Source organism: Wyeomyia smithii, chromosome 1 (assembly GCF_029784165.1).
Source record: "Wyeomyia smithii strain HCP4-BCI-WySm-NY-G18 chromosome 1, ASM2978416v1, whole genome shotgun sequence".
Lineage (NCBI taxonomy): Eukaryota > Metazoa > Arthropoda > Insecta > Diptera > Culicidae > Wyeomyia > Wyeomyia smithii.
In genome coordinates this window covers 2,111,820-2,129,613 of record NC_073694.1, presented here as the reverse complement: position 1 = coordinate 2,129,613, position 17,794 = coordinate 2,111,820, and the positions used below count along the sequence as shown (strand labels likewise).

General features: G+C 37.2%; 2 protein-coding genes across 3 annotated transcripts in view; one reads left to right on the top strand and one right to left on the bottom strand.

Moving 5' to 3' along the window:
- The window catches only part of LOC129719123 (breast carcinoma-amplified sequence 3 homolog), a 52,788-nt gene extending 48,894 nt beyond the window's left edge, over positions 1-3,894 (bottom strand). Inside the window, exons 1-2 of one of the 2 annotated variants that reach the window (XM_055670549.1) lie at positions 3,799-3,893; positions 3,615-3,711 (exon numbers count right to left, since the gene is read on the bottom strand). The gene's annotated coding sequence lies outside the window, so the exon portion shown is untranslated. Of the gene's footprint in view, positions 1-3,614 lie in introns of both variants that reach the window. The other variant, XM_055670548.1, reaches the window with a different exon arrangement.
- Positions 3,895-10,719: 6,825 nt separating this feature from the next.
- On the top strand, positions 10,720-11,642 carry LOC129717979 (tRNA (guanine-N(7)-)-methyltransferase). The gene is made up of 2 exons (XM_055668320.1): positions 10,720-10,956; positions 11,009-11,642. Exons 1-2 carry the CDS (start codon positions 10,838-10,840, stop codon positions 11,619-11,621), a joined length of 732 nt encoding a protein of 243 aa, XP_055524295.1. The 5' UTR covers positions 10,720-10,837; the 3' UTR covers positions 11,622-11,642.
- Positions 11,643-17,794: the final 6,152 nt, after the last annotated feature.

Sequence of the window (17,794 nt, the reverse complement as noted above, 5' to 3'; positions counted from 1 at the left end):
GACTCCTAAATTTAATACGTTTGCATAATTTCTTTGGTAGAGAGGCCTTTCTAAAGATCGATTTGAGCCTTCTCTTTAATGGTTAGCACCACTCTCCGTCGATTGACGCGAAATTTTTTACTTTTCAGAACTGCTACCATCTTACTTCCCTTCAATCACCGGCTGTATTTGAACACGTGTTGAGGCAAAATGAACTCGAACAGTTTTGACGTTTTGAACCAACGAAAGGGCGTAACTAACATAGCAAAGCTAGGAAAAAAAATTCTCAAGGTTTGGCGAAAAAATCTATTGTTTTAAAAAATAAATTACCTGTGACGCTACTAAGTATGCAAATAAATTCTTGTTTGTAATACCACAGCTGACAGATATTCAAGCTAGAACAAAAAACTCCTGAAATCGCGTGTAAAATTTCAAAATCCTACTCGTTTGGAATCCTAACGACATCTTTCTGCAACTTGCGACTTCAACCACTTCAGGGCATGAACCACAGACGCATGAAAGTTCTCACAGATTATAAAGTCGCTGTTTTTGTTTTTTTTTTTTCATATCAACACTAAAACAAACAAGTTTATCGCATATATAAACTGGGATTGAATAAAATTGTCGATTATCTACAAATTACGACTGCTTAAAATTTCTACATAAAAAAATGGCTTATTGCAATAATATCGATAAGAGCTGGAAACTTTCGATTTTATCGAATCATTGACCATAAGTGTTCTTAGCACCACCATACTGCGTATTGGCCCTGACACAAGTGAAAGAGATTTTTAAGACTGTTCGCATCTACGCGAGTCCTCATATGCAATTGTCAATTTATGTGTGAAAACAAAAGCAAAAAATATTCCCTTCCTTCACTTTCGCAGGTAAAAACCAAAGCAATATCAACAGAGTCGTCAGGGCCAATTGCGACATGCTAATCAACCGTTGCGTCTTTTTACACATGAAGCAAAATAAGCTTTAATGTCTGTTATCTATGCCCAAACTAGAATTTTGACTGTCGAAAAATACTTCTGACGGCTAGAAGATTTAGCTTAGTTTAGTTCTGACTGCAACTTCTAAAGGCTAGAAGATTTAGAACGAAAATCGCGAAAAAAAATGTAAGTCATGAAAATGCATAACAAAACAAGAATTAAAGCATAGAGAAACGATCATAAATTGGGTCCTAAAGCTATACCAGTTTTTATACATCATTTGAGAAAGCCGCGTTTTCTGAGCAAAACGTGATTTTTTAAAAATGTTTATCGTTTTCCTTCGATTTTTGAATGAAGAATAAAATAACTGCTCGAAAAGTCTTAGATGACGTTTCGCCCATGTATATGGTATATGAGAGAACTGTCATTTGAGGCATTTCGAGCAGTTTTTTATTCTTCATTTAAAAATCGAAGGAAAACGGTAAACATATTTTAAAAATCACGTTTTGCTCAGAAAATTGCACTCTTCCAGCTGATATATAAACATCAGAAAACCGTTTAAAACTTTAGGAGCCCATTCTAAACCATTGAAGAGCGACTCCCATTATTGAAAAGTAGTGTAAAACTTATATCAAATTGGTTTCAGCTCAGCACTTAAAGGAGAAAAAAAAACTTATAAATGGAGTAGCTTGGAAAGTGGTTCTGAAAAGGTCTTAGAATGTTTCTGAAGGCCAAAATGCAGAAAACTAAATGATCCCAAGCGTTGTTGGAAATGAGAGGGAAAAATGCAAAGGATCAGGGTATTTTAATATAATTTATTTAAAACCCCATTTGGTTATGCAGTTTTTAAGATACGAAAGACGCTGAAGGCCAAAAGTTTCCTTATTCGGTAGCTGTTACACAACTTGGTGCTGCGAATTTAAAACAAAACATTTCAAATCCAATACAGTTTTGTAACACTAGTGTGAATTAGAAAAATTTACACATAAAAACCTATATTCCACTCAACCGTTAAAAAACCTCTAGCAATTTCAAGACACACAAATTGTTCACAGTTCACACATTTGTTTACGACTCTGACTGAGAGCAGAGAGCTAACCTGCAATGTTTTTGTTTTTCCGATTACACATTCTCCCCAGTAAATAGACAAAAAGTTGTTTTCAACTTCAAGTTTTGAGGTTTTGGCATCAATCGATCAGAAATTCTTTTACGATTAAATTTATGTAACAAAAACAAACTATTTTTTGAGATACACTATTGAAAAATTGGTAATCAATATCGATTGTCTAAATCATACCGCGCAGCCAATCACTACCTCTCTTCCCAAGCACAGTCGACACTAACGGATACAATCGATCTGACTTTGTTGTTATTGTTGTTGTCACTTTCTGTTTCCGATGTTTATGCTGCTGCTAACGGAAAAAACCTTGCAAATATGCATCTTTTTGTTGGTGTTAATTTTACGACAGCGGCCGGCGCCCCATCATTTTAATTCCAAAACCGCACCAGTGACATGCGGACGCTAGGTGATAGCAGCTGAAAGGAGGAAAGACAAAAGAGTACCGGTCATCTCGTGCCGGTTTCACCCGTAATGCTGGTGGCTTTAGTAGTAAATGGCTACTGCAAAACACTTAAATGGCTGGAATTCTGGACGGACTAACCAGGAAACTATAATCGGCAACTGGCACCTTTTGGTGCCTCGAAATTTTGTTACAGAAGCGGCTAATTGAATTTCCTGTTTTACCAAATGCTGCTGCTAGCGAAAAAAACCTTGCAAAAATGAATGTTTGTGTTGGTGTTAATATTACGACAGCGGCCGGCGCAGCTTTCAAGAAACATTTGTCTCTACCATTCTATCATCTATGTAGCCCCTCCTTCTTTCTAATTATCTAACGAAGCCTTGGTATAAAACGTATCGTTCGAACATTTCACCCCATCAGTTTCATTACTAAACCGTACCAGTGACATACGGACGATACGGATTTTTGTAATAAAGGTTTACAGCTCCTATAGTAATTTGCTAGCAGTTTCGTCTAGTGCTAAAACGAATATATTGAGAATCTTCGCAATGTCTCGACACATGAACATGATCTATAAGCGCAATTCTCGGAATACAGCGAATTTGTTAATTCTAATGTTTGTCTTGTCATTTCAAACTACGAACAAATGCTTTTCTAATTCGAATACCTGGGAAGCGGGGATGTCAATATAAATAAGGTTTCATCCATATATGTCATTTATATTATTTATTAATTATTGTTCAAAGCGCTCTAATGTCAGCGAATAAGAAAGCACTGTTAGATGAAAAATATAGAGTCCTACGTCATACGGTCGTGTCTTGAATACCACCCTCCTACATTTTCTCTCTCTCTCTCTTACGATGAAAAATCACTCACCGCTAACGCACACCGAGAAAACGAAAGATAGCACACTCATTCCCGCAGTTTGATTATATTTGCGTCTTTCCGTTCGTTACTGGCGCTCATATGTAATACGCCTAAAATATTGCGAATCAAACTGTCAAATGTTTTTCTTTTTTAGCTTTTTTTTTTGTTTGACACACTTTCCCACCCACACCTCACCTGTATGCTCATGTAAGCTCATGTCAGTCGAAAACAAAATAGGCTTCAAATTTTTACATAATCGTCGTCAATTTATAATAAAATAAAAAGCTAAAAGATTTACATTCAAAATACTCACCTAGTTGTTCCAGTTGTTCATTGCTCTAGAATCAAGCGACACATAGGTTCAGTTCTTTCATTCCTTGCTTTAGGCACTCTTTTCTCCCTGTGTAGAACTGGGATAGAAATTTAAATTTACTTCACAATTTTAACCAAACTACGATTTAGTTTTGCTTCCGTCTGTCGAATTTTCTAGCACACACCTCACAAAAACGTAGTACGACTTGTTTACTGGATTGCTGATGATTTGAAAATATGTTTGTTTTCCTATACTTCCTTTTAAATATCTATACAACAGAGGACTGACAAGCGAATGTGTAGCACCGTAGGGGAGAGCGGTGTTTCGATCTTCTTCGATTGCTGCTGATTCAGCGTTGCCAATTCTTTATTAGTTGGTATCTGAAACAGGTCGACATATATTCTTTATTAAATTTGTTCAATGAATTTAACGTACCAAAAGATCTTTCAATTTTATATGATTCCATCATAAATCTATTTGTAAATTGAATGTGATACAATAATTTTAACGAATCGCACAATGAAATAATATTTATCGGATTTTCACATCCATGTGTGGTAGAAAATTAAATTTACAGGCAATATTGCGGAATACATTTCATAAAGTTGGTATACAAAACCGTCATGTATCGAAACCAACATATAAATCTTATTGATAAATCCAATAGAAAACACACGTCGCCGTGACTTTGGACTTCTTGTCAGTTTACTTGTGAAATTTTGTATTGAGGTTTGGATTTGGTACCGAATAATCCAGATTGTTATTCAAAATGGCTACACCACGAAAAGACGGCGTCTTATTGAGCGATTGGAAAGATAGTTCCTTATCTCCAACGGGTAAGTTATTTTTCTATATACTTCATTTTAGTTTAAACTTACATAGATATTCACAACTATTGATCACACCGAAGAAATTGGCACTTATCAAATCGGAGGCCAAACAAGGAACAGACCATTAAAACTCGGATCAAATAGCCAACGTTGAACCGGTAATTTCATTTTTATTAATCATTTGTCAGGGAGTCGGTAGTGAAATCTCTCGAAAGTTGTGACCGCTTCTGATGGACATAATTCATTTTGGCTCTATTTCATAGGACTGCTACTGATGGACATAATTCATTTTGGCTTTATTTTATAGGATTGCCGTTCAACAGTCAACAACCAATCAAGTACAAATTTGTTAAAATAAATATTATTTTTATAATAAATTCTTGTATCTTTTATAAATGAGCACTTTGATATGTTTTCATGTACATATCATATGAAAGAAACAGTCCCTTTAGTGAAGTTTTTCTATCCAGCTTTTTACGGCGGATGCCATAATGCACAGTTCGTAATGAATTACCCATCCCTTTGACAACTCTGCTTACGTCAGTTTGGAGTCTTTATGCACGCTCACTCTGGATAATCCAAAACTGAGTCAAAACCTAATCAGTTTCGCTAAAACCGTATGTACTCAAAATTGAGTAGAAGTTGTTTTACTCATTTTTGAGTACCATCGAATGTTATAAAAATTTAGTAAATATTACCCATATTATACCTGATGCGTGATGCGTAAAAGTTACCCATTTTCGACTCAAAAATGAGTACTTTAAGCTTCAATGAGGGAATTTCGGAAAAATTATCATTATTGACTCGATATTATTATATTTTGCCTTTTTAGTGTATTTTATTTCAAAAAAGGCTTATTTCAAGAAATTAACCTTCATTCGCCGGTACATGGGAGATCTTTGAAATTATTCGCCGCATATCCAACCAACGAGTCCTGGTGAAAAAGAAAAAAATGGCATAAGTTGCAGTCAATTATTTCAAATTATGAATTACCTACCGATAACAACTAATTTCAAACATTTCTATTTCTTCCTTTTTTCAGACGGTTTGCTTGGTTTGCTGTTTGCTTTTAATTGCGAAAAAAAAAATAACAAAAACAACACGCAAGCACCAGTTACCCAATTTTGAGGAAATTTGCCGCCATGATCAAATTATTTCTACTCATTTTTTGACGTCTTCGAACAACTGAAAAAAATGATTAAAATTCAACTCAGCTGCTGAGTAGCCCAGAGTGAGCGTGTGTATTTCGCAAAGAAAACAATAAATCTGGCAACATTAGTGTTGCCAAAGCCCCAAAAGTCAGGAAACTGACGCAAGCAGAGAGATTCGCAAATTACGAACACGCATTATCCAGCTTTTTACGCGCCATAATGGCGGACGCTATAATGCAAAGTTCGTAATAAATTACCCACCCTTTTGACAACTCTGCTTACGTCAGTTTGAAGTCATCATACAATTTATCAAAAGAAAAGTATATCTGGCAACATTTGTGTTGCCAATTTTTCAGAAATCGTAAATCTGACGTTAGCAGAGAGGCTCGCATATTACGAACACGCATTATAGCGACCGCCATTATGGTGCGTAAAAAACTGGATAGGATAATAACAAGGAGTGCATGAGATTTCTTATGAAATTGTTATTGTATGTCATAATATTAATTATGGCATTTCTTATGAGTCTAATGAACTATATGTTCTTTAGTTTTTTAAGGGTTTTCTTATCCAGCTTTTTACGCACCTTAATGCCGGTCGCTATCCAGCTTTTTACGCACCACAAAGGCGGGTGCTACAATGCGAGTTCGTAATTTGTGAACCTCTCTGCTTACGTCAGATTTGTGATTTCTACAGTTTTGGCAACATTAATGTTACCAGATTTATTGTTTTAGCATAGTTTACAGTTCCAAGCGAAGTAAAAAATTTGACAAGTGAAAATCGTTAATTTTCGCTTCTGTCGTGAAAACCCGTTTGTGAAACACGCAGGTATTTCACCAGCCTGCGGGTTTACAGTTTAAGTGAAGCGAAATTCACGAGTTTACACTCCGAGCGAAATGAAAATTGGCTGCAACTGACAGAATATAAACGTACGCAAGTTTTCGCTTGCTGCTGCTTTTTTCACTACCGTTTGCATGCGTGAAAAAAGTAAACCCAAGTGAAAAAGATGAGATCCACAAACTTCGATTTCACTGGATCGAATTTGTTTATAGTTCCAAGCGAAGTGAAATTTTTGCAGGTTGCATTTTTCACGAGCGTGAAAAAATGAACATTTTGTATGAGATATTCACATCGCTTGGAACTCTAAATAGGGCTTTTCGTGCGAAATACATGAAGCGTCAAACTGACGTAAGCAGAGTTGTCAAAAGGGTAGGTAACATATTACGAATTTTTCATTATAGCGTCCGCCATTATGGCGCGTAAAAAGCTGGATAATGTGTGTTCGTAATATGTGAACCTCTCTACTTATGTCAGTTTGGGGGAGTTCTGCTGAATTGGCAACAAAAATACAAAAATGTTGCCAGATTTATTTCTTTTTTGATAAACTACATGAAGACTTCAAACTGACGTAAGGAGAGTTGTCGAAGGGGTGGGTAATTTATGACGAACTTTGCATTATAGCGTCCGCCATTATGGCTCGTAAAAATCAGGATATATTTCAAAAGCTTGCTAGTAATGTGAGTCTATCAGACGGTCCTATGAAGAATGCATGACACATTTTCGATCACATTGTTTTGATTGGAAGTTTTAATAGTGCAAATTTATTATACTCCCATATAATATGAACAGGTGAGATTACTTCAGTGATAGGATTGCCAACGGACATGCAGATTTTCAAAGTTGTGAGCGGGGCACAGTGGGGCAAAACCTCATAACTCATTAGTTATTTCCTGGGAGGGAGAAACGAATACACTTAAGTCGCTTTTTACGCGAGGGATACGTGCCGCGTAAAAAGAAACCGCGTAAAAAAACCGCGTGAATTCCGGAATCCGCGTAAATTCCGGAATCCGCGTAAAAAAAACCGCGTGAATTCCGGAATCCACGTAAAAAAACCATCGTTAATTTTGCGTTCCGAGTGAAGGGGAACCGAAATCCGGGTAAAAAAAATACCGCGTAAATTCCGGAGTCCGCGTAAAAAAACCGCGTAAAAAGCGACCTTAGTGTACTACACTTAAAACAAAGAACACGCACATGCGTCGTTTTCTGATAGCGTGTAACTGTCTTCTTGCTGTAACGCATGCATGACTCAAACAAAATTTTTAGTAGCATCAGGAATACTGAATGTGCAAATTTTACAGACTAATTTTTCGAGTCTGTTTTTTTTTTTCAATTTGCCGTTGTATAAATTTTTTTCCATAGTTTTGAGTTCGACCGTGATGAAGTGTGTACGAAGTTGTAACCAATAGTTTAATAATCAAAGTACGCTAGCATGATTATTACTTAAGCTTATCAAATTTATTATATTATGTAAAAACAAACCTGAATATTTTCTAAAACGACATCGAAGACAAAAACTGTTCGCGATAAAGATTTTTTCGAGCAACGCGATACCACATACATAAGACATACGTAACACTAGCGTTTTTTCTGATACACGTTTCCCCATAGCACAGGACAAGGTACTCCCACATACATAAGACATACGTAACACTCAGGGAGAAATATTCCAAAAAAGTTGGTACAAAATGAACTATTCGAAAGTACCAACCTCTGTGAAAAAAACCTCTGTTTGAGTAGTTTATGGAGGTTGTGTACCTGCGCAGCCCTGCATTTGTCTCGTTCCTACTCGAAAAATGCTGCATTGATTTTGTAAATAACTTTTTGACAGTTCCTTATGGCATTTTCTTTGGGGCTCGATAAGGCCGAGAAAAAGAAAATTCATTCTTTTCACCAGAAAAAAACGCCAGTGTTACGTATGTCTTATGTATGTGGTACTCCTGTCCAACTGCTCGATAAATAATGAACAAAATGAATTTTCTTTTTCTCGGCTTTATCTAGCTCCAAAGAAAATCCCATAAGGAACTGTCAAAAAGTTATTTACAAAATCAATGCAGCATTTTTTGGGTAGCAAAGAGACCAATGCAGGGCTGCGCAGGTACACTGACTTCAAAAACTACTCAAACTGTGATTTTATTCAGAGTGTGGTACCATTGGAGTAGTTCATTTTGTACCAACTTTTTTGTAAGATTTCTTCGTGAGTGTCACGTATGTCTTATGTATGTGGTATTCATGTCTTTGGCGATATTGTTCAGCATTAATATATCTATTTGAAAATGTACTCAGGTAGCTGTAACTTTCTTTTTACAGATTGTGCTGGAATCTATCTTCTAAATAAACGGTGCATTTTTCCATACTGGGAATTTTTCATTTGTACTGGAGAGTTTCCCAGAACGGACATCAGAAAGGTAGAGCAATTGTACTTTCCTTGGTACTGAAAAATTTTAAAAAGAACAGCGACTAAGCATTTGTGCTCGTTCTCATTTCGAACGTCAGCACGGACAGTCGGTGGCAACTATTATGTACCAGAAACGTATATATTATGCTGCAGAAAGGCAAGCAGGTAACTTTTATGGCTTTCTGTACAGAGTAGCCTCAACTACAAGAATATTCGGACTTACCCTAGGCGCTGAGACAACTTTATTTATAGGTGAAATATATTTTGATATTTATTGTTTATCTGTCATATCACTCCGACAGACTCAGACAATAATGTGCTGTCAAGGAGCTGTGATATAGATAGACGGGTGCCTGAAAATGCAACGATAAATACTCTGTAACATCGAATATTGGAAATATTTCTCAATATATCAATAGTGTCTGGCCCATAGGACTTACCTAAGTCTAACTGTTCAAATCGAGCCTAATCTCAGATTATTATCAAGAAGGGACAGTTTAATATCACTATAAAATATTACGAATTGTTCTGTCTATGTCTCAGAATCGAATCTGCATTCGCTACGTTGATTAAAACGGGGAGTTCAACTTTGCCGATCGTTGTGTTACCTTTGATGCGGGATGAATTCATCTCTATTGATCCGTCATTTGACTGAGGTTTTAATGTTCAAAAATTCTCATACTAAGATCCCTGTCGCCCGCTTCTGGTATACATTCTGGGATACTGAAGCCACCCATTGTCATATTGTTTCATTGCCGTTAATAGAATCTCATTTTCGCCAAACTGCGGCTCAATTCTTCGTTCGGTTCTTTCTAATTCAGTTTTTAATTTTTGACAGTTTGTCCTTAAGCAGGGGTTTCTTTTTCTGATTCTACTCTTGCCGGCTAATTTTATTCGTCTTTTTCTTTTCTATCGAATTTGGCTTGTTTTTCTCTTCCACCGAATTCGGCTAGGGAATCTCGTTCCTCTGTTCCTTTGTAGTATTTTTCGTAAGTGCCTTTAGATGGTTTGTTCCATTGTTCCATCTATTTCAGTTGTTTTTTTTTGCAGGTTTGTCGACGCATCCGAAGAGGTAGGTTACTGATTCTGACAGGCTTTATTGTATGTATGCTACAAATCTATAATACGATTTAATTAGTTTAATACGTTTAGTTATTTTTTATGTCTTATATTTAATTCTTTAAGGCTGCTTGGCACGGTTTTTAGATCAATAGATACAAATATTATTTACCTTGATAAATAATTCCTAACTAAATTCACATAACACTACTTTTAACAACTTAAGGTTTAATACTTTCACTTCTCACAGTACTAATGCAGACACGTCTTCGCGCTTTCGCCTCGGAACATGGAAAGAACGACCGGGTTTTTGTTACCGTTGTCATAATTTTCAATAATTTTATTTGGTAATTTTATGATATTAGGCCGTATGAATAAAAGAGTTTACTCTGCTTCTCCCATAAGATTTGCACGGGATGAGTAAAGCGAACGCTTTTATTCATACGGCTTATTATTATATATTTTGTAGAAGCTGATAAATCTTTGTTAGCTCACGTGCATGGAATTTTTTTTTTTTCTATCGTCTGCTTTTGGATGTCATCCTTTTGATTGTCGGCGCTCCGTATCCGTGCCGATGTAGCTGTAGTTGCTCGGTGTTCGAAATAGGAGTAAGCCCAAGAGCCGAATAGCTGTTGTATTTATAACTCTTCAGTACCAAATGAAGTACATTTGCAATTATTTGCTCTCATTATGTACATAAATTCCTGAAATACTCCATAAATATTAAAATATAAATACAAATCAAACGAAATATTTGTATCAGTGCAAAAGAAAACTATACCTTTTGCACTAAACTTCTTGATTGATTTGACATTTACGCACGAGAGCAACACGCGCACCCCCTATCAAAACAAACACGTTCACCTTCTGGTTTCTGCAGTTTCCGATCCTGTTTTGTTGAAATATTTTCTGGATTGTCTAGTAAGTGAATGCGGTTACGCAAAGAAAATGGAAGCTAATAAATCCAAACCAGCGTCGGAAGAAGAAGCACCAGTTCGGTTACCTCAGAAACGGTTCTACCGACAACGGGCACATTCCAATCCCATCGCTGATCACAGTTTTGAATAGTAAGTTTTTCTAAATCTGTTTGAAAACTGCAATGACAAACAATTTTTACAGCCCCGTCCGTCCGGAGGATTACGATTGGACCCAGCACTATCCCACGATGGGCGAAGGACAGCAGGTGGAATTCGCCGATATTGGCTGCGGCTACGGGGGTTTCCTAGTTACCCTAGGAGAACTATTCCCAAATAAGTACGCCATCGGTATGGAGATTCGCGTCAAAGTGTCCGACTACGTGATTGATCGCATTCAGGCACTGCGAAAGCTGCATGAAGGACAGTACCAGAACATTGCCTGCATCCGGACGAACGCGATGAAATATCTGGTGAATTATTTCCGCAAAGGACAGCTGGAGAAGATGTTCTTTCTGTATCCGGATCCGCATTTTAAGAAAGCGAAACACAAGTGGCGCATTATCAATCCGGCCTTGCTGGCTGAGTACAGTTACGTGCTGAGGGAGGGTGGCCACATCTACACGGTTACGGATGTGCGTGATTTGCATGAATGGATGTGCAAACATATCGAGCAGCATCCGGCCTTCGAGCGACTGAGTGAAGAGCAGCTCCGGGAGGATATTCTTGCGGAAAAGCTTCTTGATAGTAGCGAGGAGGGCAAGAAGGTGACGCGGAACAATGGAGATAAGTTTGTAGCGATTTTCCGGAGAGTGTAATAAAGAAGTTCTTCAGTTTCACTCGTTCAAGTGTGCCTTCCTCTGGCAGATTGTTTGTAATTTTTACTCATATATTTAAACAGTTTTCCACCAGTTTGCTTCTGTTGATGTTGTTTTTTTTGCTTTGACACATTCAATACTAGTTTTGTTTTTTTTTTTTTCATGGTTTTTTTCTCATTTTGTTAAAAACTTGTTACAAAAAGCTAGCGAGTGAAGAAGAATCTTTCCTTTTGCGGGTTGGTTGCTTCAAGTTTTGCAAACATGCATTTTAATTTTTTTTCCTACCTTCGGGTCGGTTTTTACTACACTTCACATTAAAAGATTCGTGATTCTGCCGTCATCGTCGTCTTCGCCACTCTCCTTCTCACTTGATATTGGTTGGTAAGTTTGCATGTGGGTGTGGGTGTATGTGTGTTTGTGTGTATATTTTGGTGTGCATCTTTCGCGGCAGGTCAAAAAACAATATCACACACGCGCGCCTCTGGCGCGTGATGAGTTTTTTCTTTTCTGTGGAGTATTTTCTCGTTTACTTTTCTAACTATCTTTTTTTTAAGTGGCCTAATAATTGAGTTGTTGTTGTTGTAAAATAAGCTTAGTTCTGTCTCTTCCTGGCCTTTGCCTTTGCATGGAAAATTGAAATGCATTGAACAGGACAAATGCAAATTTTGTGTTACATTCACTTTTTTTTTAAGTTTGTCTTTACTTTTGTTTTGTTCGTTAATTTCTAAGATACAGATTGTAACAACATTTAGTTAGTTTTTTTTTTCGTTTTTTTTCTTCTTGTTTTGCATTTTATACCATTTGTGCACAAGATGGGAAGGAAGAAAAATGAGTGGTAGAGATGGGTTCGCTTCTTATTGTGGTGGTGGTGGTTTCAAACAGGAAGGAGGACAAATGGAGTTTGCTAATCAACGCGCGTTTTTTTTTACATTTGCTTATTAAGAAAGGTTTTTGCTTAATTAGAGAACAATTAGCCGATTGCTCACAAAACTTTCGAACGAGGAAGAGGAAAAACAACGAATTGCGAATGGCATTTTGGCGTTCCTTTTGGTTTTTCTTCTCTTGTTAAATACATTCTAACTTTAAACCGAAAATGTTTGCTTGTTTCAAGACACGAATTTACAACTTTTACGTTTTGGTTTCTTCATTTGTTATCGATAGTATTTGTTATCTATTATAGCAATAGAAAAATCCTGAAACGGTCTGTCTGGAATAGTTATTACACCTATCAGTTATTCGTGCCGGGGGCGGTTCAGGTGAGGAACAAAGGATGAGTGTGTGTGTATGCTAAACGGCTTTCGGTCGATGCTTCTTCTCCTCAGATTGCTACTGCGGAATGGTAACTTACGAGTATTCTTTCTTTACTTTGTTTTTTTTTTTTTTTTCTATTCGATTCGAACGTTTATACCGATTGCAATTCTTCGAACAAGACGAAACACACATCATCACTAGAATAACTACTGCGTACGGCAATCTACAAGCAACTTTACAAGTTTTTTTTGTTCTTCTGTTCGTGTGTGTGTGTTTGTGTAGAGTGGAAGTTTGACTTCGCTAATTCTTGTTTTCTCTCGTTTCGTGTTTTCAGTTTAAAAAGCTACACAAAAAACACATGGCCAGCACTTTCACAGACTTGCTACTACTATCCGTTTTACTATTCTGTTACTTAACTTCTTCTGAACGATGAGTGTTTTTTTTTGTACAACAATCATGTAGATTTTTAGTGTTTCGGTGTGTTTTTGTGTCTTGGAGAGGAGGGCAAATTCGCTCTGGAGATATAAGAAATAGATTTCAACATAAAAGTATTTCAGGACCACGTTCGTGTAACATTAATATGAACTAGTGTGCTTGCGCAAGGCCGCCACTTCCGACGGCGGGTCGGTGGTCAGTTCCGACATCGGACACGGTTTTGGGCCGCCGTATTTTTTTCTCGTCTTCGAATTTTTTTTAATCAATTCGAACCAATGTGAAAAACGCTCTTCCCAAAGAAAATTGCAAGGTAAGAATATGAAGGGAAAAAAGAAAAAAAAGGTGTGTTTCCTAGTCATGAAAAATTTGACACTTGTGTTGTGACTATGAAAAAATTCCTAGTTAGTATTTTTTAAAGTTTCTTATTATAAAAACACTTGATGATTTTTTTCCAAAGTGAGAAAATATGGAGGATATTTATTATGGAATGTTGATAACAAAGTTTCAATTTTTTTCCTCTGTAAAACTCGAATCATAAACATTTTAGTTTGGGTAGGTCTGTGTAATAAATATTGGACATTCACCATGACATTTCCTACAGTAGTCTGCAGTAAGCACAATTACCGCTTGGATATTACTTGCTTCCAAAAATCATGGTTCGTAAGCTGGGCATTGTAAAATTAAGGGTATCGTATAAATTTGTTGAGAAATGTTCTCATCTACTAAAAAAATATGTATCGAAGGCAAACGTTTCTAATTCCTGAACTGGATTCCAACAATTATCAACCGTATACATTGACAACCCTCGACGCAGTGAATCACGCAATAGTGTCATCAAAAACTACACTGATCCTAGACAACTGCCTTGAGGTGCACTGTTTTTGGTTCGATTCAGCATTCGTTGAATTTTCACTGAATTTACAGTTGCTTTCCTCTACTAAAAAATGGCAATTCGTTTTTCAAAAAGTTTTGAATGACTTTTCACTATTCCTGATTCGTAAAATTGAAGTAAACTTAAAGCTGGTGTTGTGAAATTTTCACAGCAATTCGAAAAAACGTATTACCCAAAAAACCGCAAAATGAGCTTTTTTGATAACTGTGCAGTCTATAGTTAGAGTTAGCGTATAAATTTGCTATTAAATATTCTGTGTTTGAAAAAAAAAATATCCACAACAACGAAGGAAAATTGCAAAAAAAAAAAACAAATTTCACATTGAATAAGTATTTTTTTATGGGAAAAGTTCGGCTTTCTGACTAGTTTAATCTAAAAAATGTCAACCTTCACATTCAATTTCATCCAGAATATCGGCAGATGAATGTTAATGCTAGGGAAGAGAAAACTCTTCTAACTGCATCAGTGGAAGAAGATAATTTTTCATTGTTTTATCGAAGACCTTCGGAAGTATCTGTTGGATATTACAAAGAAAAAGTTTTATTATTTATATTTTAATTTTGTTTTATTTGAAAAAGTATTTGTAAATACAGTTTATGAGTAAAAGCAGGAAAATTAAATTAAATTGCAATTTTTTTATGTAGAACTACGTCCGCATACCCACACATTTTTAATACAATTGGCACATTTCTCTAACGCAGACATCAAAAGGGACTCTAATACGGTCATTAGTCAATTTCTGTTTCGAAGCGAGTGATCTATGTCTAACGGTTAAAGTCCCGTTATAGAAACAAATAAATAGAGCTAGCCAATAGACCTCGCGTTCAAGCCCATCTTAGTAGGCACTGGGCTGTCCGTTATGCTTTTCGACTTTTTGAACTTATATTCTCATCAACAGTACTCCCAGCTAGGCTTGAGGTACGATGTTGGCCTAACAAGCCAATTGTCGTAGGTTCAAGTCTTGGCTCGAGAGAAACTGCTAAGGTCAGTAGGATCGTAGCCCCGCAGTTGTCCTGTACACTTAACATTTGGCAGCGAAGTCTCTGTATAAAAAACAGAAGGTCGAGTTCCGAATCGGAATGTAGCACCAAGGTTTTGCTTTTTTTTCTCATCAATATTTACCTATCTATTTGCTGAAAATTCAAGCTTTAAGTAATAAGTTTCGTGAATTCGTATTCCTATTTTCGTTCGGGTCAATTCTAATGCCTTTCGATTCATTCTTTCTGATTCGTGCAATGCATCTTCACTCATATAGCACGAGTTACTAGCTGACTCGGCACACTTCGTCCTGTCCATTTTTTTGAGATTGAGCGATTTGTTTATAGTCTGCAAATGCATGACAAACCAGATATTGGATACGTTCGAACTAAGAAGACAAATCGTTTGATATGATTGATTTTATCGGCATTGAACTTCGATTTTGATAATACTCACAAAGGGTGGAATCCAGCCATTTTTAGCTGTTTTCCAGAAACAGGAAGTTGTTATCTTGGACTTCAAAATGCCATGTGAAGTCAATTTCAGCCTCAATCTGGTTCCGGCAATAACCATATTGGGTGATATTCAGTCCGGAAGTCGCCATCTTAAAATTCAAAATGGCGTCTTAGGTCGACTTTTGACTTCTGTGAATCAATACTTTTGGCTGTTTTCCAGAAACCGGAAGTCGCCATCTTGGATTTTAAAATGGCGTCTTGAGTCGATTTTTGGCTGCTGTACATCATTCCGATCATTTGAGTCTGTTTGCCGGAAAAATGCTGAAATATGCGTTTCACTTGTATGAGAGCTCACCCCAACCTCCACTACCGGAAGTATAGAAGAGTCTAAAACCATCATGAAAACATTTCTTGCTCTCAAAGGCCCCCCACATACCAAATTTGGTACCATTTGCTTGACTAGATCTCGAATTATGCAGAAATTTGTATGGGCCCTGTGCCCCTTTTCCAGAGTAGGGAAAGGTATCATATAATCATAGAAACATTTTTTGCTCTCAAAAACCTCAACGTGCTTAATTCGGTTACATTTGCTTGATTAGTTGCCGAGTTATGCAGATATTTGTGTTTCATTTGTACGGGACCCCTTTCTTTCAGAAAGGGGTCACCTTTCCTGGCCCATATGTACAAAATTTCACGCCGATTGGTTCGGTAGTTTCCAAGTCTATATGGATTCGACAGACAGACAGCGCTGCATTTTTATATGTTTAGATATTTGTAACCACTATTTTCTTGTTATGTGTTGAAAATTGAGAAAAAAATCGAATATCACTAAATATTTTTGATACGATTGACATATTTAACGCAGACATCAAAAAGGTATACGAAATGATTCTATGCATACGGTCATTAGCTGGTAATGCCAGGCAATAGACACCGTGTTAGTGCTACATTTTAATTCGGAGCTCGACCTTCTGTTTGTTATACACAGACTTCGCAGCCGACTGTTTAGCGTACAGGACAATTGCCCCATCCTGAGCCGAGACTAGAACCAACGGCGACTAGCTTGTTAGGCTAGCATCGTACCTCGAGACCATCTGGGAGGTTCTGGCCAAACTTCTGTTAAAAACACCTGTGAGATAACGAAGAACTAATATGCCCGCTTAGTAGGCACTGGACCACTATTTAAAAAAGCTCTGGCAGCTCTATTTACGTTTACGTTTTATTTGTGCATGAGGTTGTCATAGCGTTTCTCTATTTACGTTTCATTTGTGCATGAGGTTGTGAAAGCGAAATTTGTTCGCAATACCTTTCGATTTTGACGAAGAACTACGTATTCCTTTAGCCTACCACATAGGGATGTAAATAGGAAAACTATTAACGAAAAGGGGACGAAATATGTCCCTTTCTAAATGCTTATAAATCGGTTTGTTTTCAACCGATTTCCTTCATTTTTGCAGCAATTGTTTGGAAAATTATACACGCATCCACCCAAATGTGGAAAATTGTTGATTGATTATGCAAACTATTGTACTATTGATAATTGTCAAGCCTTGTTTAAACGAAAATTACGTCCTCTGATTGGTCGTTATATGATTGCTTCCCAAGCACGGTCGACAGAATCATATACCTTGCAATTGAAAACATGCTATTTGGCCTATATAAGAGCCAGTTTCAGCCGAAGCCGCTCATTTCATCATTGGCATTCGCACATTACATGATCATCATCATTGATCAAGTTTTTGACCGTTGAACAGAACAGTCGTTTTACAAACTGAGCAAAATATACGTTGTGCACTTAGTAGATGGAGGTGGAAGAAACCTGGAAGCTGCAATCCGCGGCGAATAAATCTTCCACGGGCACCAAGCCTAAGCGGAAGAAAACAGAAGCACCCGACATTAGTGAAGACGAGCTGGAAGCGGAGTTATTGCGAAAAAACACCTTCAGTAAGCTGACGGAGAAACTTAAAGCCACCAAGAGCCAGCCGGCTCCAGTGGTGACTGCATCGGTAAACTCGTCCGGGCAGAAGAAGCAGCCTCCGTTGGTGGTTAAGAACATCGGCTTCGCGAACCTAGTCGAGAAAATGGAGCACTGCGATGCCCGACCGACATACAAAATAACCCGGTTCGGCATCAAAATTTTGTGCTCATCGGCGGAAGAATTT